The 23,743-nt window shown below is 46.7% G+C and overlaps 2 protein-coding genes across 4 annotated transcripts in view; one reads left to right on the top strand and one right to left on the bottom strand.

The window, feature by feature from the left end:
• The window catches only part of MTUS1 (microtubule associated tumor suppressor 1), a 44,411-nt gene extending 39,420 nt beyond the window's left edge, over positions 1-4,991 (top strand). For all 3 annotated transcript variants that reach the window (XM_012663004.1, XM_012663005.1, XM_012663006.1), the window contains 3 exons: positions 715-831; positions 3,245-3,342; positions 3,913-4,991. In XM_012663004.1, the coding sequence (XP_012518458.1) occupies positions 715-831; positions 3,245-3,342; positions 3,913-4,126 (429 nt within the window). In that variant the 3' untranslated portion in view covers positions 4,127-4,991. The remainder of the gene's footprint in view (positions 1-714; positions 832-3,244; positions 3,343-3,912) is intronic.
• A 1,688-nt stretch (positions 4,992-6,679) lies between these two features.
• The window catches only part of PDGFRL (platelet-derived growth factor receptor-like), a 49,544-nt gene continuing 32,480 nt past the window's right edge, over positions 6,680-23,743 (bottom strand). The window contains exons 3-6 of the mRNA XM_012662906.1: positions 17,516-17,667; positions 12,727-13,020; positions 8,472-8,611; positions 6,680-7,111 (exon numbers count right to left, since the gene is read on the bottom strand). Of these exons, the coding sequence (XP_012518360.1) occupies positions 6,923-7,111; positions 8,472-8,611; positions 12,727-13,020; positions 17,516-17,667 (775 nt within the window). The 3' untranslated portion in view covers positions 6,680-6,922. The remainder of the gene's footprint in view (positions 7,112-8,471; positions 8,612-12,726; positions 13,021-17,515; positions 17,668-23,743) is intronic.

Genomic DNA, 23,743 nt, shown 5'->3' with positions numbered 1-23,743 from the left:
TTAATTTGTATCATAAATTGCGGATGGTTCTGTTCAATTTTCATGAATAAAGCAAGGAGTACGGCAGGGAGCCAGGCTGACGATGCGGTGTGCTCTCAGAGGATGTCTTCCCCTAGGTAATGTTTATTTTGGAAGGAATTTTAGTAGAGTATGTATTACATGCCAAGTAGGTTTTGTGGTGTTATGGCTGCCCTAGAAGCATGGCCCAGGCAACATGGTCCCATCATAAGAAAAATCTAAAGACTGAGGACATTATTGTTATTTTCCAGAAAGCCCTATAAATGGTGCTGCCTTTTCACTCCTGATTGGTTACTTTGGTTAGAGGCAACTATTGTTCCCTTTCCCCCTGCAAACACCAATAAAGGACTTGTAGATTGCCTCCTCTCCAGCCAGAGTCCTGTCCCTTATCACAAGCAATTGTTTTTCTCCTGGTTCCAGTAACATACTTGATGAAACCAATGTTTTTCCATATTAACTTACTGACAAATGAGTAAAATGTTTGTTTCCAACATTATGACCAAAGTCTTTGAGATTAAAATGATCTTAACTCTTCTTTTTTTCACCTTTCTTTGAAACTGCTATTAAGAAGATGGAAGTCTCTTGCCACTTGTTTATCTACTGTCTAAATCTAATCAAAGGTTCTTTATATTAAGAATTTGGACCATGTGATTGTGTGAGATAAGTCAGAGCGATATCTTGCTGTGTCCTTTCCAGAAAAACCCTCAGATCATGTATCTGGAGCAAGAATTAGAGAGCCTGAAAGCTGTGTTAGAGATCAAGAATGAGAAACTGCATCAGCAAGACATCAAGTTAATGAAAATGGAGAAACTGGTATGTCTCTTTCACGAGAGCTCATTGAGGATCTTACCAAATGGGGTAGTGTCTATAAAATGGGAATTGAGCTCTGGACTTAGAACTCTGGCGTTAGGTTGACTGCTACTTAAAGACCTTTGGAAATCATACAAAAGATAAAAGTTACCTTTTCTTTTCCAACTTTGTTGAAGGTTTATTCGTTGCTGCCTTCTAAAATATTTTTCCCCCCCAAGGAATATCTAAAGCAGCATTCTGTTCTTCGCAAAACAATGACAAACAAATGAGGCTCACATTTTAGTGGTCTGTGAATCTTCACTTGCCTAAGAAAAATTTTTAAATACCTATAATATAAAATCAGTACTTTAATATACCACCAACTCTGGGCAGGTCTCTCATGTCCAGAATAGTTGAATATGTAAATTAGTCCCATTGAAGCAGTACAGTCTACCTAAATTCTTCATCTTGCTTATTGTGGGCTGGCATGCAATAAAAGAATGTGTGCTTTAATAAGATTAATCCAGTTGGACATATAGAAAGCATTGTGAAGAATATGAATAAAATGTACTTTGCAGTCTATAGGACAGAGAATGATGTAGTATGTGACAAGTCTACCCAGAACTATGTGATTGCTGCTACCAGGTAGGACTCTACCCACGTGGACAGCAGGGTGGCTTAAGTGATCCCAGCTATCGCTGTCATCCGCGCTTGATTGCACCAGCTGCCAAGCACTAATGGCCTCTTCTCCCTGCAAGACGCATCGTTGAACAAGTGCCTCATTAAAACCCAAAGCAGCCCTGGACAGTAGGGAGTGTGGTGGTCACTCTGGTGTTTTCTTGGTTTGGGGGTTTGGTTTGGTTTTCTTCTAGAGACTAATTACCTCTCTGTTGAGGGAGGTAACGGCGAAGCCCCCATGTGGCTATCTGGGCACTTTGAATTATCAGGAAATTTTTTTTTAAAGGAAGACAAGGAACTTGTGGTTGTTAATGGGCCCAGCCTAGTATACGTATCAGTTCCTGCCAGAGGTCATCCCGTTACAGCGAGTCCGATAACTCTGCTAATCCGGCAGTCAGCGGTGACTCAGATGATCCCGTTAATGATTAGTTGCTCTGTGTACAATTCATGTAACAGAACTTCTCCAAAAATTACCAACACATTTTAATTTTTGTTGATCCATAGTATTTCAGTTTCCTGCCATGCCCAGGAAGTATCAGGATAACATCCATCAGCCTTGCGTTGTGTGTATGTGGAAGAATGGGTTAATACGATGATGGGAAACCCACTGTTACCTTATTTATTTGTAAATTTCAGGTCTTTGAAGAAATTAAGACACTTAGAAAACCTCCTTGTGCTAAGCGAGAAAGCTTTGGTGTGAAAGCCAGCTCTGCCAGCAGTTAGCTCTGTGACACCATCAGGATTAGTTTCCTATTCTACAGAATGAAGGATTGGGTGAGATAGTACTTAAAGGCCAATCACTGCCCAGTCTCCCATTCCAGATTTTTCCACCCCTGTTTTACCTAGAATTCCTTTATAATTGTAGAACTTTTCAAGGTTCCTTTTTTCTTATATTCCAGACTCGTTTTCTGGAAAGTTAGGCATATGCCACAAGGACAGGGACTTAGAATTAATTTTGATGGAGGTGTAATGTCACCACCTAAGCAAGTAATAAAATCTTACCTTTAGACAGTGAGCTGGGCTGTAATCAGCTCTTCATCATGTTAAGTGATTAAATGTCTTCAGGGAATCTTATCCTTTAATCTCTCTGCCGATCAATTTGTTTTCCTTGAAAGTTTAGCCTGGGCAGGCCCGCAGGAGAACAGAACAGACACTATCTTTAGTTGAACCGAGGAGGGTGGCCTTTGTATTGTCACTCTGTGTGGCTACTCAGAGGTAAATGCTAATGTTTAAGGCCATACTGAACACTGCCAAGAACTGTGAACTGTTAGCCTATGAGTTTTCATCAAACGTGGGAATCTTTTGTTTTGCAAAATTTTACCGTAAGAGGATGTAGTAGCTTTTGATAAACGCAGGCTGTCTAGCTGCGGTGTTCGTTTCACCTTGAAACGGGAGGAGACACAGCACCCAGGGTTGCCCAGGGTGTCTGTTCCCAGGGGTGATTCTAAAACTGTGTGACCTGGAACAAATCCGTTTCCCCCCAGGTAATGTCTGTGTTTAAGCAGCCTGGCATACATTTTAAAAAAATAATATCTAGATGCTCTATTTTTGCTGCTTGAGGTTCTTTTTGTGGTATGTCTGTGTATAAGTATTTCAGTATGCTATTAAACTTTCTTAATTAAATCTTTCCATCCTGAATGTGCTTTAAGAAATGAGGGGTTAGACTGTGAGTCCTGGAAGGAGGGAAAAAAAAAAAAAAGAGGGTTTTTTTTTTTTTTTTAATCGTTGTATAAATGTCAGAATTCTTGCTTGTGCCAAGGTGGACAACAACACGGCGTTGGTTGACAAATTGAAGAGATTCCAGCAGGAGAACGAGGAATTAAAAGCTCGGATGGACAAGCACATGGCAATTTCAAGGTAAAAATAAAACAGTCCTGTTTTTCCTGAGCTCCTCCCCTTCCTTGAACATCTGATGTTACTTTCTCGCCACACTCCACACGGGCACCTCCCAGAGATGTTGCTGAAGCCAGTGGTTAAGGGGTCCTAATTTCTCTCTGGAAAATATGATTGTAGCAGCTCATGGTTTTACCAGAACAGCCTGGACCAAACACTGAGACCCAAGAGCACCAGCCTCCTTGCAGCAGCTCTGGCTTCCTGACTCTGAGGGTGCTTTCAGAGGAAGAGTAGCACAAAACCAAACATTAATAGAAAACAGCCCCAACTGTAAGATGGTCATAAAACATGTAGAGTACTTGCACAGCAGTACCACTCAGCCTACTGTGAAATTGCTCAAAGTGTAGTTTCTTTGTTTTTGGTTCAAGCTCCTACTTCTACTATTTGGGTTTCTTAGCCAGCCAAATACGTTTGACCTTGTGCAGGATTCTGTTTTATCCCAAAGCTTATAGTTTGGTACTTTAAAAAAAAAAAAAATTGAAGTTGTTTTCTCACTTAGATTCACATGGTTTCTGGCTCTTTTTCCTCTCGAAGGCAACTCTCTACTGAGCAGGCCGTTCTGCAGGAGTCCCTGGAGAAGGAGTCGAAAGTCAACAAGCGGCTCTCCATGGAGAACGAGGAGCTTCTGTGGAAGCTGCACAACGGCGACCTGTGCAGCCCCAAGCGATCCCCCACGTCCCCCGCTGTCCCCTTCCAGTCACCCAGGAATTCTGGCTCCTTCTCCAACCCCAGCATTTCACCCAGATGACACTTCCTGAAAGCCCAGAGACTGTCCGAGCGCGTTCTGATCCAGGTCTGCAGGACTGACCGTGATCGTGGGAGCAAGAGCTACGTTAGCTTACGTGTCATTCCCGCGGGATAACTGGAAAAGTCACCACCACCAGAATCGGCTACTTCTGAGACTGGAACTCTGGCTGGGGACTCGGTCCAAAAGACTCCTCCAAAAAAGATTTCGGAACCGACATGGACGTCATTGCACAAAGCACTTAAAGAATGAGAGAATCTTGTTCGTTGCCTTTCCACTTAAGCGTAAGAGGAAAAACTCTCAGGGGCCTATTACGATAAAGATTTATAACCTTTGTAATGTTCTTCACCACAGACACCTTCTTGTGAGTTTTATTTTGGTCTGACTGGGGGGTGGGGTGTGAATGAAATGGATGTACCAGTGTCTGCTGCAGCCGCCTTGGCTGCGTGTTGAGTCAAAAGCTGAATCTATCTGGATACGTACTAATCAAGTCAGCGCACGCATTTCAGCAAAAGCCATAGGAAAAAAGCAATAGTTGCTTGAATTCTGACCCACCACCAACTCCTCTCAGCCCTGTGACACGCAGGGGAGGCTACGCTCTGTATGTACATTCTCGGTATGTTTTTGGGGTAACTTGTTGGCAATTTCTCAGCCATGGCCGTTGAAACTAGCTAGATTTTTCTGTAGATTTTTTACTTAACCATGTCAGCCAACACTATACTGCGATCCATTCTCTCAGGCTCTGAGTCAATGTAGAACACTACTTTTTCTTTAAAAGAAACAGGGCAGTGCCAGGGGGTTGTGCTGCCGTATTTCTACCTTGATCTAAGCTTCCCTTGCAGATCTACACGCTCCCCTGCCCTCCCCTCCCCTCCCCTCCGCCTCATTCCCCCTTTACTTTCTCCACCATCCAGAGCCACGAAAGCAAACCTCCTACCTCCGACCTGCTTTTCTCTGGGACAAGGACAAAGGAACATGCTTTCCCAGAGCCAGCTCATCTTCAAGGTGCTGAAACCACTCTCCAGATACACTAAGGCCTCGATCTGATACTATAGTTTTGGAGAAAACCTTAGAATAAAGAACAAGGAAAAGTCAGTGGCTAATAGAACTAAAATACGATTCAGTGCTTATGGATGAATAGAAGCACCTTGAGTTAAGCCAACGATGCAGTATTTAATAGAAGAAAGCAGTGTGGGACGATCGTGCTACTTTTTCAGGTACGGTTTGAGGAATCCCTCTGTCTTTGGGAAGGTGGTAGAACGGTCAGCCAGCAATGGAAAATGTGGCTTGTACAACTCTTCTCCAAGATACATTTCGATTATCTTTCCAAAACTTATTACCTCCCCCAGTTCTAAGACTTTGGAAAAGGTGGAAGGAAGAACTGTGGCTTTTTCTCTCCCCCTGCATGTATTTACTAATCTGCGTTCAGTGGCCAAATAACCCCTCTAGTAAGAAGAGCTTCAGGATACTAGAGGTGGATATTTGAGTCATTTACATGTACATTACATAGCAAGTTGATATTCATGATGCATGTTTTCTTTAATTAGTGATTGTCTGAAGTTTAAATTCCAGTAGTTTATTACATACGTAACCTTCCACGTTTGCTTCTGACAAATGGAAACGTAGGTTCACTGCCACTTCCTGGAATGTCTCTGCTCACGCGTCCAAGTTGTTCTCGATGACATTTAGCCAAAGTTGGGTTTGCCATTCAGCCCCTACACGTGGTAAGTCTTGTGCTGTTCCCTGCTGTCCTCCCTACGATGTGTCTGGGAAATAAATCTTATAGCAATTAATATAAAATATTCTTTGGAGGATAGAACAGGAGAGAAGATAGAGAACTTTAAAGATTTTTTTTTTTAAACCAAATGTTTCACGTAGGATGCAAAATGTTGGCACGTCATAAAAACATGGATGTATAAACTGTAGTTGTGCTCAGTTTATAGTGATGGAAAGTGTATTTTACTTGGATCAAATAAATAATGCTGGAATATTCAATGTAAGAATTGCGACCTCTGACACACTTCACTCTGCAAAGGTTATGGCCCTTCTCAGAATACGGTCTTTAATGTTGTCTCCTCTGAAGCTATTTCCTGGGACTGTCCAGCGACCGGTCCTGGCAGAGCTTTGGCTAACAGCTGTATTTGTTAAAATCAGCCAAATATTTTTCAATCTGTGCTGTATAATGTGCGAATTAGAATAGCTGTGGTGTAAATATTTTTGAAGATATCTATTTTATATAGGAAGTTAAAACATTTTGTTATTGAATAATCTAGAAATTAAGAAAAAGCCAAGTACACATGTTTTTCAATACCTTCATAATTTAGCTCATGTTTGCTTTAAAGTTGCTACTTAGAAAAAGTGGTGACAGGTCTATACATTTGAAGCTTGTATAGTTCAACTACTTATCCTCATCTTAAAATTCAAATATATTGTGATCATACAAAAGACTATTAGGTATTGACCCACGAGTCTGGCTGGCTGTACTTTAAGCCAACTTAAAAAACAAGCACTTAGCCCATTTTTACAAAAACTTGCTCATTTAATAGAAATGATTATATAAAGTCATTTACATATATACTTATAGAAACTAGGCAAGCAATCAAAATACATGCTTTCTGTTAGAAAACTTAACACTTCCATTAGTCAACCACCTGACTGGTTTTTAGTTTGGATGTCTGGGTCTAGCTCACAAAGCAGGGTTCGTGGCTTGGTGCCGGACTTCCGCCTCCAGCAGAGCACTAGTAAGAACCCCAAAGCTGAGTGGGCCTCCCCTAAGTTCATCGTACCTGCTTTTCCAAGTCAGGAAAACTCAACAGCGGTAGTGACCGTAGTCTGGCCTTGAGGATTCTGCGCAGTGCAAATGTAGTACCCTGTGTCGCTGGTCTCGAAGTCGTGCACTGCGATGACGCTCTGGGAGAGCCTCGTGGTGTGTCCGAGTCCTCTGTGGATCAGCCTCCACGTGTCTTGAATGGTCACAGGCCTTTCGTCCTGGTTAACGACAGACACCCACACGCGCTGAAGCATGAGGGACAAGCTGCTGGAAACAGCTCCCATTCACCCAGCCCTGTTGAGTGTCCCTTTCAAAGTAGAAAACACAAGCGTGGAAAAGACCGTGGTATGTGTAGCTCATAGGCGGTGGGCGCTTCGACCCCATATAATCATTTTAGGCTGCCTTTTTCCCATTGAATTTGGAAGGAAATTTTCATGCTGTTTGGCATCCTCTACTTAATACAAAAATTTATCCTTTTGGAACGCCAAGGAAATGGAACTGGTGTTAAGCATTAAAAACGGGGCCACGTTTTTTCATTGCTTCCCTCTTCCTGCTGCCTACTTCCTGCCCCTAGCTTAGTGGCTTATTCACAGAATTGAAAGTCAGAGGCCTGAAGAAGCACTCACTGTGTCAGTGACAGATTCGGGAGAGGAACCAGTATGATTAGGCAAATGTGTCACAGGACTCTGGTGGGAGAAAAGTTGTACCAAGGAAGGATAAGATACTGCATGAGAGGACATGACCCCCTATTTCTGGAAAGCACGATGGTCACTTTTGAGATGGTCCAGCCAACGCTGGTGATATTTATAATTTGAATACCTTTTCTGCTTAGAAAATGCCAGTTAGCACTGTAGGGAAAAAACCAAACCCTCTACTGAAAATCAGTAATGTCCTCTAAGTGTGACAACTTTTTTTTAATAACACTTGCAGGGATGTGGGTAAACCGTGTTCCCTAGGGATGATTTTCCACCAAGCACGCCCCAGAGGTCGGAAGTGTATCAGCTCCTGAGTGTGTCCTGAGAGGCCCAGTCTCTTCTGGCAACAGAGGGATTATTCCACCGTGGCGGCAGAGCTGGTTATTTTAGTAAGCAGGCCCTGCACGAAGGCTAAATATGCTCGAGCTGCTTTTAGGGGAAGTCTATTTTAAAACGATCTCTGGCCTCAACGGCACCTTTGGCAGGGCCTGTGTGTCTCTGCCCACTTGGTGGATGTCTGCTCAGAGCTCCTTGCCACGGGGCGCAGCTTGGACAGAGAACACCCCGAAAGACCCCAGAACCTGGGATTGAGGATTGTTTCCCTTTCCTACCACGGTCCCTTTGTAATTAAAGGTTTCAAAGAAAACCTGTCTAGGAAGAAGGTACATTCAGCAAGTTGCCTAATCGCGACCTATCTTTTGTTCCCTGCCCTTTAAAAAAAAAAAAAATCCATCTGTAAATGTATTGAAACTTCTTAGCAGAAAGCAAGCCAGCCCCGGCGCCTTCCATGGTCCCACACATTTCCTGTACATTGTTAAGGCCTGTGCCACGGGGTGGGGACAAAACTGAATTCGAATGGTGGAGCCCCGGGGGCAGTGCTCACCTTCTGCCCCGGGAAGATCCACCTGAACTCCACCTCCACGTCGGGCTCCCCCAGGACGGCGCAGAGCACGCGGACGTCATCCCCTCCCTTCACCTTGGTGGAGGAGGCCACGATGGTGGCTGACGGAGGGCCACGGGGAACTGGAAGTGAGGAGACAGAGTGACATGAGACTGCGAGTGGGACATTGGAAACGAACCTCCAGTCCTGTTCTGTTCTTGGGACAGATGTGACGTTTCTTTCTTAGAGCTTCCCCGCCAGCGCCGGGCCAACACTAGCCCACCACTTTCCGCTTCCTTTGAAGTCACTTCTCTCTCTCAACTGTGGGGGTCCGGAACTCCCAAGGACAGCCACCAAGCTCATGATTAGGGGAGGAGGCACAGAGGTCTGTCAGGGGACATGCAAAGGGAAGAGAACAGTGAGAGAGGAGAAGGCACTCGGGGAAGGAGCAGGTAGAACACAGCGACAACAGCCGGCGGGGTGGTGTCTGGAGGGGTGGCAGGGAATGGGTGGGTGTGTGGCTGTCCACGCGCAGGAGAGAAAGTCTAAATACACGGACGAGCAGGGCACAAGCGCTGCCTGACTTGGCGGTGCCTTTACTGCACGGCGTTTCAGAAACAATTTTCTTCCCTCAGTGAGGCCTGAGCAAGGCTGTGCGCTAGCAGCTGGGCCACCCTGGGCTCTGGGCCCCTGCAGGCCATGCTCCAGAGGAGGGGCAGACACCGAGCAAGTGATCGTATAGTTAGCTTAAAATTTTAATTGTGTTAATTGCTCCGATGCAGAAGCCCAGAGTGCTCTGAAAGTTCAGGGTAGTCTGCGAGCCAGGAAAGGCTGCTCTGGGGAAGCAACGTTTGAACTAAAATCTCAGGGGAGGGCTTTACAGACAGGGACGGGAACCCCACGGGCACAGCCCCTAGGTGCGGGCAGGGAGGGAGGCCACCAGGCTGGGGAGGAGGGCAGAGGCGGGTCAGGTGAGAACACAGGATTTAGACTCGGAACCCACCGAGTGGTGTGCCAGGAATCACACTCACCTACAGTGTGGGAAATGGACTGGAGAAAGAAAAAGGGACCACAAGGGAGATGGATGACAAAGGTTATTCACATTAGTGCTGGGAAGAGATGACGGCTCCAACCCTGTTTTGCAGTGAGGATGGAGAGAAACAGGATTTGAAATTGATTTAATGAAGGAAGTAGAAAGGACCCGGAAGGAAAGGGAGGTCAGGTTTGACTTGCAGCCACAGGCCCGTCCCCCGGGTGACCGAGGTGCCATCACCGGGGCAGAGGAGGCAGAAGAACCAGGCTGGGAGGAAGACCCTGGGTCCAGGGGTGGGACAGGGAGTCTGAAGGGCTGTGGGGCCTCCGCAGGCGCTAGGTGGACGGTTGGACACGTGAACCTGGCACTCCGGGTCTGGGCCACACGTGTCCATCTAGGGGTCAGAGTGCACCCGAGACGCAGAGCCAGGGACGTGGTGCAGGCTGCCCAGGAAGAGACCAGGGGTGAGAAAGAAGGTGCTTGTGGCGCCAACGCAAGGCAAAGAGCCGACAGAGCAGAGGGAGACGATGGGGGGAAGCAGGGCAGGGAAGAGGCGGTTTCCTGCAGGAGATGAGGATAGGCATTGCCTGCTGGAGCTAATGGCACGGCAGTCCCTGGGAATCTCGGTCCTAGCCGTTTGGGTGGAGGGCGAGGGAGAAGCCAGGTGGGAGTGGGGGAGGAAGGGAAGTAGGGGCAGGGGACACAGAGCTCCGGCAGGGACTCGGATGTGCCAGCAAAGGACAGTGGCCTCAGGGAGCCTGAGGGGTCAAAGCAGGGCTGCGAGAGTCACTTGATAACAGAGTTTTGGGGCCACGGCCCACTGAATGACACCACAGCTGAGGACACAAGTCTTGAGGGAGCCTGAGTTCTAATTGCAGAGGGCCACCAGCTCCTGGGGCCACTCATGCCTCCACAGGGTTGCCTGCCAAACGCCACTGTGGTGGCACGGACTCTGCCCACGGACCACACGCGCGTCAGGCGGAGTCCTTAGACTAAAGTCACATGTGAGGGATTACAGGGTATGAAGAGAGATGATTTCTGCTCCCCTGCAGGGGCTGGCCAGGGGGTGCTTGCACTCCAGAAATCCGAGGAAGACGACCTAAGAGAACACTTGTCAGGGAAGGGAGGGGGCGTGCGGCTCTGCGGTCCGTCTGCTTACCCGCCACCCCTGTGCCATCAGCCCAGGCAGAGGCTGCGGGGACGCACGGGGGCCCAGGTTGTGTCCCTGTTGTAAGCTCCTGGTTGCCACACGCTCCAGAGACGGGATCGGAGGGACAAAGAGACGTCAGGACTCCAGCATTTCTCAGACCACACTGCAGCTTGGAGCAAAGAAGTGCACATAGGCCGGGCGCAGTGGCTCGCACCTATAATCCTAGCACTCTGGGAGGCCAAGGCAGGAGGATCACTAGAGCCTAGGAGTTTGAGATCAGTCTGGACAACACAGCAAGACCCCATGTCTACAAAAAAATTTTTAAAAAATTAGGTGTGGTGGCACGCACTACCTGGCTACTCAGCAGGCTGACACCAGCCCCACAGACCCTGGCCGCCTGTAGGTGAGCACCAGTGAACTCCGCTCATGACCACGCTGAAGTCTCCACCCAGCAGGAGCTAAAGCTTCATTACCTTAACACACTTGTGACAACCACTCATGAGTAAGGAAAACTCTGTCCCTGCGTGAAAGGACACGGCTTTCTCTACTACCCTATAAAAGCCCCACGTCACTTTCCCTTGGGGAGACACTGCTTTCAAGGTTATTGTCAGTGCTCACTGGCTGCAAGCAACCAAAACTCCTACAGATCAAGACCCGCATCTCCCAGGGACAGTTGTTTGTCACTCACCCGCTGAATGAACCCAAGTCTTTGGGCAACACCAGCACAGGGAGACAGGATAGTGGAGACGGCTTAGTCACATTCAACGGGGAGGGGTTTTTCCTGGACAGGCAGGAGGAAAGCGCAGAGGGGCGAGGTGTGCAGCGTGGGCAAGCACAGATGTGATCAGACCCGGATCTAAGCCAGGGAGGTGAGGGCCTGGGGACGGGGAGGGCAGCGGGGGCACTAAGCGAACAGTCCCAGAAGACGTGAGCCTGTGGCCGGAGCTGGGGTCCTGTTGTGAAGGGGTGTAGAGGACAGGGCAGTCAGTGGGTTCCAAGACACCCCGAGGATGGATGGAGTGGCCAGGGCGACAGTGGGCCAAGTGCCAAAATGTTCCAGGAACGGAGGGGAGCGACAGGAAGGGAGATGACACCGCGGGAGGAGTATAGGCTCCCAGCAGAAGGGGAGACGCCAAGGGTTCAAAGTGGGAATGGGGGCAAGAAGGACACCAGCCTCGAGGTGGGCAGCGGATGATGCCCTTGGGAGATGGCAGATTTGGGTTAAAACTAAGAGGCCCGGAGGATGTTCCAAGGGAGGCTGAGTATGGAGGGAACTTGCTGATCAAACACACAGGCAGCACCAGAGGGAAGGATGGAAGGATCTGGCGGGAAGAGAGGAGAGGGGTATAGGGTCAGAGTCCCAGACAAGGAGGTAGAACATTCCAGAAGCAGCGGTATAAAAGGGGAACCTTTAAGAACAGCGTCCTGTGCCTCCGTAGTAGGTAGGGAACAACAGGACAGGACAGCCTTACTAATAAACTATCAAACAGAGAAGAATAAACTAATGGAAAGAAAGAGGAATGAACTCAACCCACCACTGCCCTTTGAAGAGAAACATCAACACAACCACCCCTTTGTTTAACCAGCTGTGGCTTAACCTGTTGTCTTTAAGATTAACCACCTGTGGCCTCTAAGAGTTTGTTTCCACAGCACTCGAAAAGCACTGAGCAGATAGAAGCTGATGCATCCCCAGTTCTTGCCAGCCCACGTTGCAACCACTCTGATAAGTCAGGCTCCCAGACAGAGAGAAAAAAGGAAAAACAGATGCAGCCATTTTCTGCTATCGGCTGGCACCATTTTTTTCTTCCTTTTTTTCCCCAAAAAAACCCTGCCCCTTAAGCCTCCAGCCACACTCTTTCTTTCTTTCATGTGCCAAGCCCTTTCCCCTTCTCTTGGGGAAAAGTAAAATAAACTTTACTTCTTTCTATCCTAAACTCTGTGTTGAGAATTCTTTCTCATCCTGCACAACGAGTCCCCACCCTAACAGGGAACACCATGCCCCTCAACAAGGAACGGCATGCCGGACACCGGCCATAGAGGTGACTAGAATCTGGGCAGGGCTGGGCCAAGCTCACCCTCCACGTAGAGCAGCTGGTACTTGACCGAGATCTGCGACTTGCCCCCGGCCTCGGCCTTGCAGTAGACCACCCCCTGCTGGTCCACCTGGGGCCGCAGGTACACGAAACCTCGCTTCATGTCGTAAACGATGTCCGTTCCATTGGCAGGGATTTCCTTGGCCGGGAACTCCCTGTGGAGGGTGACTTTGGCAGACAGCACCGTCACCCGACAAGGAACCACGGCCTCTCTATCCGGATTCAAGTAGACAACGTCGAAGTAGCTGGGAGACGGCACAAAGAGTTCTCCTTTCTCTGCAAGAGGGAGACAGAGGCTTACTGACTTTGGAGGAATGAGTGGTCAGGGCCTTAAGGACTCTGGCAATGTACTCAGAACACCGAGTCCCTACAAATAGAAAAAGCTGATTTTTAAAAAATGCTTTTCATTTTCTCAAAGAATGATTTTCACTTCCCATCTCCTTAAAAGAAACAGAAAAAGGTAGGTAGTTCGAGCCCAAATCAGTCCCATGGATCACTGCCCCGAGGAAGCAGGGAAGGAGGCTGATTTCCTTAAGAGCAGCTTTAAACCTCGAAGTCACCTGCTGCTCTTATGTGAGCAGCAGCCCCGGCATGGGGGCCGGCTGGCAGGGAGGGATTTCGCAGCAGATCGGAGCTCCTCCAGGAGGCCCTGGAGGACCTGTGTCAGTGACAGTGACAGTGTCCTCAGACTGCCCCCACACTCAAAGCCCAGAGGACCTGGCACCTGCCAAGGTTATTGGAAGGGAATGGGACAGAGGAGGAACCCATAGGTCTCCAGTCTGGGTTCAGCTTGGCCACCACCCGGCTGGGGACCTCCAACCAGTCTCTTACACCCCGTTTCCTCTGAAATCACTCTGCGTGGTTCTTTAAGCTTTAGATGGTGGCATTTTTATCTCACAGAAATGAGGACTGGCTTACCCACACTGTCGGGACAGTCAAGGGACTCTGGGTTGGGCTTTTGGGTTTTTTTTTTTTTTGATGGTGGGTTTTCTGTTTTCTTTTTCCCCCTCTTTGGCACATTAAATCTTTTGTTTTTCTGGATCATTCTGTCAGGGAACATTACAGTAATTGCTAAGAGAAACCTTTGGAGCTAATCGTACCCCAACACTTGTTAAAATCATTTCCTGTGTTTTCCCTGCAATGTTCCTGAAACAAATAATTATTCTTGACTTTTTCCTCCACTAGCCTTCTTTGTGTCACAGCTGTATGTATGGTGTTTTAGGTTGGGGACAGAATTGCTGGACACAACATCAAATGTCTTCATGGGCCGAGAGTTCTTGGGCTTTGATTACCAAGTTCACTAACGTGGAGGTTCTTTCTCCTGGCTCCAAGATGAGCAAACAGTATGTCCTAGCTCAGCAAGTATCCATATTTTGCAAGTCTTTATAACAACCCAGGTGATTCGTGCTACTTTCTGACAAATTGACATTCAGGCTCAGGCAGGGGCACCTTTGTTAATGCTGTGCCCAAGATTCACGTGTTCACATGGAGTCAATCTACGTGGCCTTGAACGGGTTAATCTCCCTGGGCTTCCATATCTCCATTCATCAAGAGAAGAATCTGGCGTAGATAGTATTAAAGATGTCTTTTTAGCAGTAACTCTTCAGGATTTTATGATTATGAGATTTAGAGGCAACTTTTGCTTTAAGTAAGGGTATGTAGGGTAATCTGAACCAATAAGCAAAGCCAGGAGAGTAAGGGAACCATCTGAATTTCAGAACACAAAAATGTCAGCTGACTTCTCGTACTGTAACACTTGCTTTGAAATAAGTGGCCACATCCATTGCCTTAAAAATGTATTTGCAGTCGGTGGCTTCCATCTACAAAAACAAAATGTGTGTTGAAGTTCATTTAGACATACGTCCCCTGCAAGTGTATTTATAGCCACTTACGTAGATGACAAACATACTACTTTAAGAAAAGTGAGCATCTGGGATTTTGTATTTCCAAAAAAATAAAGTTAGGAGGCTACAGACTAAAACCCAATGATAGCAAACTCAATATTTCATAAAGTAATTACTTATTAATGTTGTTTTCCTACATATGAAAATTAGAGCCCAAGCCTTTTACTGAGAAAGCCCCGTCGCCGGTGACGTTCCCATACTTGACCTGGGTGGTAGTTGCATGTGTCCGTTCACTTGAGGATAATTTATTGAGTTGTATGCTTAGGATTTGAGTGTTTTCTTTATATATGTCAATTAAACAAAGAAAAGGGGGGGAAAAACCCCTCCCAAAGCCTCCTGAATAAAGATGAAAGAGGAAATACATGTGGCAGTTGCTTAAGCAAAACTTGCACAAATTAACAACAATCAGCCGCCCCCCCCCCCAAGAAGCTTCACTCGAGGAAACATACAAACATAATGAACGACAGACGTTTCTCTACATGGGTAGCTGGGAAACATATGTTCGGACAGAATCCAGAGCCAAGGACGGGAACCTCAGCTTCTGTAAAGGCCCATCTTGGATTTTCAAACCCATCCATGCTTGAAGACAAATTGCTAAACTCTGTACTAAGAATCCAACTGGACTCCTAGCGTAGTGTTGAGGATTAAGAAAAAATGATACAACACATTAGGTCACCTCCCTTTTGATCCAGATGTCTTGACAGTTGAAATAAGTATGTTTTAACCTTCCTTTGATTCACAAAGGGACTTCAGTAAATTAAGTAAGAGGACCTGTACCCAAAACTCAAAAAGAGGCTGGGCCCGGTGGCTCACGCCTGTAATCCTAGCTTTCTGGGAGGCCGAGGCGGGCGGATTGTTTGAGCTCAGGAGTTCGAAACCAGCCTGACCAAGAGCGAGACCCCGTCTCTACTAAAAATGGAAGGAAATTGATCGGACAACTAAAAATATATAGAAAAAATTGGCCGGCATGGTGGCGCATGCCTGTAGTCCCAGCTACTTGGGAGGCTGAGGCAGGAGGATTGCTTGAGCCCAGGAGTTTGAGGTTGCTGTGAGCTAGGCTGATGCCACGGCACTCTAGCCCGGGCAACACAGTGAGACTCTGTCTCAAAAAAAAAAAAAAAAAACTCAAAGAGAGTCCATAACCTTAGTAGGACATTCTTTTCCAGCAAAGCCTTCAATTCAAAACCCCGACCAATACTTTGGGAAGACACAACAGTGCTAATTTTGGCAAGAGTCTTCATTCTGTGATTTGCAATATGGCATCGGTCCTGTCTGTAACAATAGACTTTTATTAGTTTTCATTGGTTGCCTTTTCCACTGTTGCTTCACGACATGGCATGATACAAAGGGGACGTGGGCGATTCTGTGTAGCATGTTCCAAAATGAAGATCCAAACAGATTGCCCATGAACAACTGTTAGCGGTTCTCCTCACAACACCAGTTTTGCCAGCTGGTGTCTGGCTGTCAGTCCACCCATCACCTTGTCCTAGGAAAGGGTTCAAGGCAGTAGGAACACCGAATCCTGGGTCAGAAAACCGGGGTTGGACTCCTTACTCTGCTACTACAAGTCATGGAGCACTGAGTTTCCACATCGGCATTATTGTCTCTAAAATAGAGGAAATAGTCTTTGCTCATTTCCTAGGGATGTGGAAGTGAGATACATGTGCTTCCAGAATTGTAGCATGCCCTGCTAATGCATGTTCTTGCCAGAGAGGAGCTATTTGGGCAGGAAGGGAAAAAACACATGAGATTTTGCTAAAGCACTAATGGCCAGGGCAGAAGATCATTTGGGTCATAGGCCTGAGTCATTCTAGCTCTGAAAGGTAGGTGGATTCAGGGCACAGACAAATTTCATGAAATCCCCTGCCCGGACACGGAGAAAGGATTCTGGATTCCCCTGAAATGCCTCAACGGCAACAGAACCTGGGCGTGGAATTTGCAAGATTCCTGAAAGTGTTCCTGATCTCTGATCCTTGTTCGAGAACTTCATTCCCCAGACTTTAGCATAGAGAACTCTGCAGAGGAAAGAGGCTGAACAGCTACTCTGCCAGGCTCTTCTCTCAGAGTGCAGGCTGCACCCTGCAAACGCATACCTCGCACTGCAGGGCAAAGAGTTCTCCACTGTGACCTGCACGTTCCCAGGCACCCCACCTAGGCTCAGGGACAGGGACTGGAGCCCTGAAGGACCACCACCTTTGGGAATCCTGCCCCCCAAACCTCAGCTCATAGTACCCCTAAGAACAAATGGGAGGAGATCTTTAGCAAAGAATCATATAATTATGGAGTTTCCAGGAAGGAGAGCATCATAGGTCTGAGAGCGTGGTGATGAGAAGTCAGCAGCAGTGCTGACCAACAGAACTTTCCGTGATAAAGGAAACATTCTCTATCCGTGCTGTCCGGTGCAATAGCCACTAGCCATGTGTCTCCACTGAGCACTTGAAATATGCAGGTGCACTGAGAAACTGTTTTAAATTTTATTTCATTTTAATTAATTTTCATTTAAGTAATCACATGTGTCCAGTGGCTACCATATTGGACAGTACAGGTACAGACCCTGGAATCAGATGATTCTATGTTCAAATCCCGCTACCACTACTTACTTGCCCTGTGACCTTAAGGATTTAATCTCTAAACCACTACTTTCCTATCTGGAAAAAAATGGAAATGATATTAGTATTTTCCCTGAAGGCTCACTGTAAGACCTGCATGAAATAATAAATAATTGACATAAAGCGTGTAGCCCGGGGCCTGGCAAACAGCATGTGTTCTTATTGTCATCTTTTGCTACTCAACGTGTAGTGGGAACCTTCAGTGCTGTGCCAAGTCCAGAAGTTACAAGAGCCTCGCTGATGCACTGAACATTTTACCTGTAAAAAAGATGTAAGTGGAGCCCGTTTTGGCCTCGTCCCTCCTGCAGACGTAGCTGTTGCAGAGCTGGCCCCAGCAGCTGAATTCGCCCGTGTCAGCCGACGTGGAATTGACCAGAGTCAACTGGCCGTAGCGCTCGTGCTGTTTGACGCTATGAATGAGAGAGACATGGACTCAAAGCAGGTCCGCCCCGGTCCAGGGACCCTCCAGCCATCATGCTGGCTTCCCCTGTTCTCAGATGTAGCCACCCAGTGCCCTCCCTCCAATGGCACAAAGTCATCAAAGAGTGTGGGGCTGGGGGGAGGCAGAGAGAAAAGCCTTTCCTGAAAGGAAATAATAAATGACAATTATGTTTTCCAAGGAGAGGAAATTCTCTTCGACCTCAGAACCGGGGTTTCCTTAAGTAGAATCAGAGGTGCATTAGCAATGCAGCCTCAGAAGCTCAGCCAGGAAGCCCTGGGCTGCTGTTTTGCTTTCAGCCTGTTTCTGATGAGTTCCTTTAAAAGCAGTTGGCATGAATGGAAGCACACAGCATTATCCAATATCCAAAATCCCTTTCATCGATAAGGATAAGCCCCTGAATATGAGCTTGGAATCTGAGAGATGCTACATCATATTAAAAATAAAACCTTTTCCTTCAGGGAAAAAAAAATGCATTGGCTATTAAGATCCTTGACCTCTAAGTATGCAGCTGACCTCTAATAAAGTATTTAGAGCTGTTGGGCATTCAAATGTTTCCTCTGACCTCGCTCTATTATTTCTGCTTTTCTCTTCTTTTTTTTTTATCTCTTGTATTTTTTTTTATCTTGTTTCATGGCAAATATATTTGCAAACCTCTTCCATTTCCCTTTGAAATGAAGAGAGGCAAAATATTTATTATTAAACATTAGCATTAGCCAATGGTAATGGTAATTAATTATATTACATACTGACAAATCCAGATGTATCGGGCTCGCAATGGAAGGTCCCCTGTGGGTTATGAGTCAGCATGGGGGAGCCGAAATAAGTGGTTTTAATCTGAGGATCCATCTTGAATATCCAAACGTTTTACTCCTCTGAAATCCACATAGTTTCACGATACAGTGGAGATTCTCTGGTTTTATCTCAAAGCAACATCAATACGGTGACCATTCTAACTTTAGCATACTTCAAAACGTCTGCTTGGTTGGTCCTCAACACAGCCCCCCGTCCTGTTCCCTGCTGAATAGCTTGTTTTGCCCATCAGTTCTGCCAAGTGGTACTTCTACTCCCACTCCATCAACTGGCTCCTTTCAACTCAACGGAAATCTCTCCTCCTTCAGGAAGCTTCTAATTAAGATCGACGCTCAGGAATCTCCCCACGTTTTCCTAATGATGTAATCCGCTCTCTTGTCCTCTAGCCCTCAGATACCCCTGCTTCCTGTTGTGACACTATCTGGTAAAACCTCCGAGGGAAGGGACCGAGTCCTATTTGTTTTATATTCTCTAAGCAACAAATGTGTGCGGAGTACACAGAAAGGATTCCCTAAACACGAGTGAACTGAACTGAACCCACAGTGTTGGAAATGAAAAGAACCCAGAAAAGCAAGCAGCCAGCCCCTGATTTTGTAGAGGAGGAAACTAAGTCTGCGACAGAAGTAGCTTCCCTGAGACCCACAGCTGGTGAACAGCTGAGCAAGTGTCTTCCTTAAGTCAATTAAGTATGTGCTGAATACCTGCTCATTAGATGAGAAAATGCACACACAGCGCTTTATGCAATGCCTGCTTCATTGTATTATCCTAATTATATCTTAATTACATATAATTAGAGATTAGTAGTAATTAGTAGTAGCTATCATGACTACTACTACAGCAATGAGAAATAATACACAACTAGCACTGCGAACAGTTAGCACAGCAAATAAAAGGCAGTGGACCTTAAAGATATTACAATCTGGTTAAGCAGTTAAAACTAACACACAAACTAACAAAACTAACAAAAAAATCGGAATAACTGAAGGGGTCACGATGATAAGAACAATAGGGATTCTGAAGGAGGACTCATCCCCGTGGGTTGAAGAGGGTGAAGGCAGCTGTGAGGAGCTGAGACGAGCTGAACTTGGAAGAGGAGCCGGGGAGGGACCGCAAGGGCAGTGAACATGTCTGCTCAGGAAACCACAAGCCACTTGAGGGCTGCCAGGGACGTGGTCCGCATCAAGGGCACTCAACAAGGATTTGGGGATTTCATCCATTAATTACAGAATGAGAGCGCAGAGCGGGGGCTGGACGTCATGGCGTATCGTTGAGAACAGCAAGAGGGGTGCACGTCTCACTCACCAAGCAGCAGGGACCATCCCCAGTTTGAGAGGTGGGAAGCGGGGGAGACCCCATAGCTGGGGCGTGGGCACAGAGAACCGGAGTGGGAGAGGCGGGGAGGGAGGCAGAGCCTGGGAGGCCGTCACTGCCAAGGGCACCAAGCGCCTGGGCCGGGCTGGGTGTCAGCTGGGGAACAAGGGCAAACCCAGGGGCAGGGAGGGATGGTCACGGATTGGGTGTAGGGGGTGGCAGAGTGCGCTGCAGCACTGATGACCTCTCGATTTGTATTTCTGTGTGTTGGAAAGAATGGGGCTGTAACTGATGGAAATGGAATCATTGGGAAGAAAAAAGATATTTGAGTGGGCAAACATAATAGATTCCCTCGGGAGTCTCTGAATGTGCGATGAAATGTGGGTCATTTAAGTATGGATGTCCTGTGGGCAGTTGGACATACAGGACTGGGACAAAGGAGACGAAACAGCCCTAGGTTTGTATCTGGGGGAGTCGCCTACCCTGGGGCAGGAGGAGAAGCCAAAGGAATGGCTGAACTTAACGAAAAAGAGTAGTAGTAGAAAGGTGAGCACAAAATCTCATGCCAAAGAAAGAGAAAGGAGGTCACAGGACAAAGATTCAGGAACGGGTGCTCGACAGTCTCAGATGCCTCTAAGATTCATGACAACACACACACGTTCATTTGACAGAATGAAAGTCTCGGGCAACCACCAAAAGATCAATTTCAGTTTTAAGGATGGAGCAGGATTTCAGTGGATAAAAAATAGAAAAGAAGAAAAAATGGAGGTGAAGTCCCCCTCTGGGGACCATAATATCTGCTGGCCACATTTCCACAGAGCTCAAAACCAGGGTATGAAATCCGCAGGTAAGCAATCAATTCATTGAGCACCTTCGTTTTAGTGATAGAAAGTATAAGATGCCCTTCCTACCAGGAAAGTAACTGAGCACATAAAAATCTAACTCTTTGGAGTAACTCTACCAACACCATGAAATCTGCACGCTGTATCTTTAGCAGGTTTGGGGGTGGAAGGAAGGAAATGCGCTGGAAAACATTTCTGCATTTTCCACCCCCTCTTCTATGCAAACAACATAAAACAGGAAACAAATTATTTAGTAGGATTACAGTTTAAATGCCTGGATTTAAAATGTCCATCTCTACTAATGGTCTCGCATTAGCTGCGGCAGCAGGCTCCCCACGGGGTCGGAAATGACCCAAGACTCCTGCGACCGCGTCGGTGCCATGCAACAGAGACAAGAGTTCACTGAGCCCTTCAGAGCCGCAGCCTCTGTGGAGATGCTTCATCAAAGACTCTCGCTTTTTCTTGGAACCACTGAACATCCCCAGGGATGGAAGAGGTAGAGGATGTGAAGTTTGAGTGGAGCTAAAAATAAAGGTGTTATGATCAAGTGCCAGAAAAAACAGTGTCATAAGAGAAGCAGAATTTGCATTAATTGGAGGCAGCTCTGAACTTCCCAGCGCATCAGCTCACTTCAGCTCTTTTCCTTCTGACCTAGCACTTCTAGCCCCACCCCACAGAGAGCTCAGTGATGGACAAGTCTAGGTGTCAAGGAGCATTTGTTGAAAATTTAAGACTGCGTGTGCGAGTCTTTTGGTGGGCTGCCATGGCCTTTGCAAACAGTCTTGCTCCCATCGTGGAGGCCTGAGGCTTCCTGCCTTCAGCCCAACCTACTCTCTCCTGGAGGCCACGTAACTCACGGGATGGCACAGAGCAGGGAGCTGGGAGCTCCCAAGTTAGTGACCATTGTGCGTCTCACCTGGGCTGTTGACCACGTAACAGTGGTGGGGTCCTGTGTTCCTGTCCTCCCCTCAAGACTCTGCAAGCCAAGGGCAGAGGGTGAGCCCTAGGCTTCAAGATAATTATTCATCGGTCCCATACATACTTAATGAGTGCAAATTAAGTGGGAGGTGCTGGAGAAGAGAGGAGGGATACAATGATGTCTGGAGAGTTCCCTGCTTTCAAGTTCTCCTGTGCAAAGTGCCGATGAGAATTCCAAGGAGGGTAACCAGGAAAAGCTTCCAGGGCCAAGAGAGTCTTGGTAGAGGAAGAATTTCAATATGCACAAGTAGGGGATGTGAATTCCAAGGGAAGAAATTTTCTTGGGGGGGGAAAAAGGGCATCAAAGAGATGCTTGACTGGAACACAGGTTGGCTGAAGATTGGCGAGAGGCATAGATCATGGACTTTGGAGTCCTACTGACCAGATTCGAATCCCAGCTCTACCATAACCTTCAGATTCCTTAGCTATGGCTCATGCCTTCCACAGTCTGGTTACAATTCCACTCCAGACTTACAATAACAATAGAAGCTTATGGAGTACTGGGCATGGCATCCGGCACAGAGCAAGTGCTCAGTACATTTTAGATAATATTATTATGGTCCTTCTTAGATCTTACAACCACACTTGGATAGAGGCACTGTCTTTCCCCTCTTACTCACGAGGACACTGGAACTTAGAGAAGTCACTGTCCAAGGTGCCCCCCTTGGACAGTGGTAATCGGCAGAGCATCTAATCCAGTGTCCTCCAGACCCAGGTTCAGAAGGTTCGTAAATGCAGAGGGCATAGATTTTCATCCTACTGACATGAGATGAACTGAAGCAATTTTGACTGAGAGATGGTGCCTCTAACTAGCTCGTAAAACTTGAATATGGTCATATGCACACATGACAAATGAAAACACGGAAGATCTGATTGAAGTAGCTCTGAATTAGAAGTTTCATAACAGAAATGCACCATTTTCTGTTAAGTCGACCCTAAACCATCCAGTAACTAACTGAAGAAAACAAGAGCAGGAAAACCATCAGTTATTACTGTGATAATACTCACAGTACACAGTACTTTTCCTCAAGCCCATGAGATGGTGATGATGAAATTAATAACAACTGAAGCTTAAGTAGTGCTTCCTATACACTAAGCACTGCTGTAAGCCCTTTCCCCATTTTGACTTATTGGAAGACCTGTGAGTAGCTGCTATTATTATTGCCATGTCACAGGTGAACAAACAGGCTGGAGAGGTTGGGTAACTTTCCCAAGGTTACACAGGAAATGTTGGAGCCACAGGAGTACAATGTCACGTTCAGTTTAAATAACTTTCCCAGGACCACTCAACTATGGAAACCCAGATTTTCTGCCTTGGACACTCTGCTGTTGCCTCCACTGGCATAAAACAGAAACATAAGGGGTAAGGTGAAAAGATCCAGTCAAATATCCTCCTTATTCGACATTCATTTTATTCTACTGCGTGCAGGGAACTGTGCCAAGAGCCAAGGGAGATAAAGACCCGTGGGTATTTGCTTGTCCATGTTTCGAGTGCTTGAACAGGGCCTGTGTTTACTCCAACTCTCCATTTAAGAATGTGTCAGAGAGGAATTGCTCCGCAACACGCTGGGAACAGAGCCACATGACGGCATACACGTTTTGGGAAAACAGACAGCTGGTTAAAACATATCAAGCTGTCGCTGTTTATGTGTGTGTGTGTGCGCGTGTGCGCGTTTTTAAAAAAAAAAAAAAAAAGAAATATGCATGAGAAACTCACAGAGAACCACATATGCAAGCTAAGGAAGTTCAAAGTGAATACAGTTCCAATATCAGAAACTATGCTGGAATATCTCTATCTACTCTCTGTCATCTTCATGCTTGAGTACTGTCCAAAGAACCACTTAAAATCCTTGCAACAGAACTACGATGTCTCCATACCATTCCACGGTATGGGCTATGTCAGTGCACATGAAATGTGAGGTCTCTCTACTGCAATGACTGATGCCAGATTCCTCTGTATTATTAAAAAAGCAACACTAGGCACTTTCCTACTCTTCCACAGGTCACACACGACACCCTCCAGCCCTGCCAGCCTCTCTCTGGTTTCTCCGGGTCCCTTCCTTGGCATTGACTGGACCCTGACCACCATGTTGGAATGCCCCC

The sequence above is a fragment of the Propithecus coquereli genome, unplaced genomic scaffold (genome assembly GCF_000956105.1).
Source record: "Propithecus coquereli isolate 6110/MARCELLA unplaced genomic scaffold, Pcoq_1.0 Scaffold79, whole genome shotgun sequence".
Lineage (NCBI taxonomy): Eukaryota > Metazoa > Chordata > Mammalia > Primates > Indriidae > Propithecus > Propithecus coquereli.
This window is presented reverse-complemented; position numbering and strand designations above follow the sequence as displayed.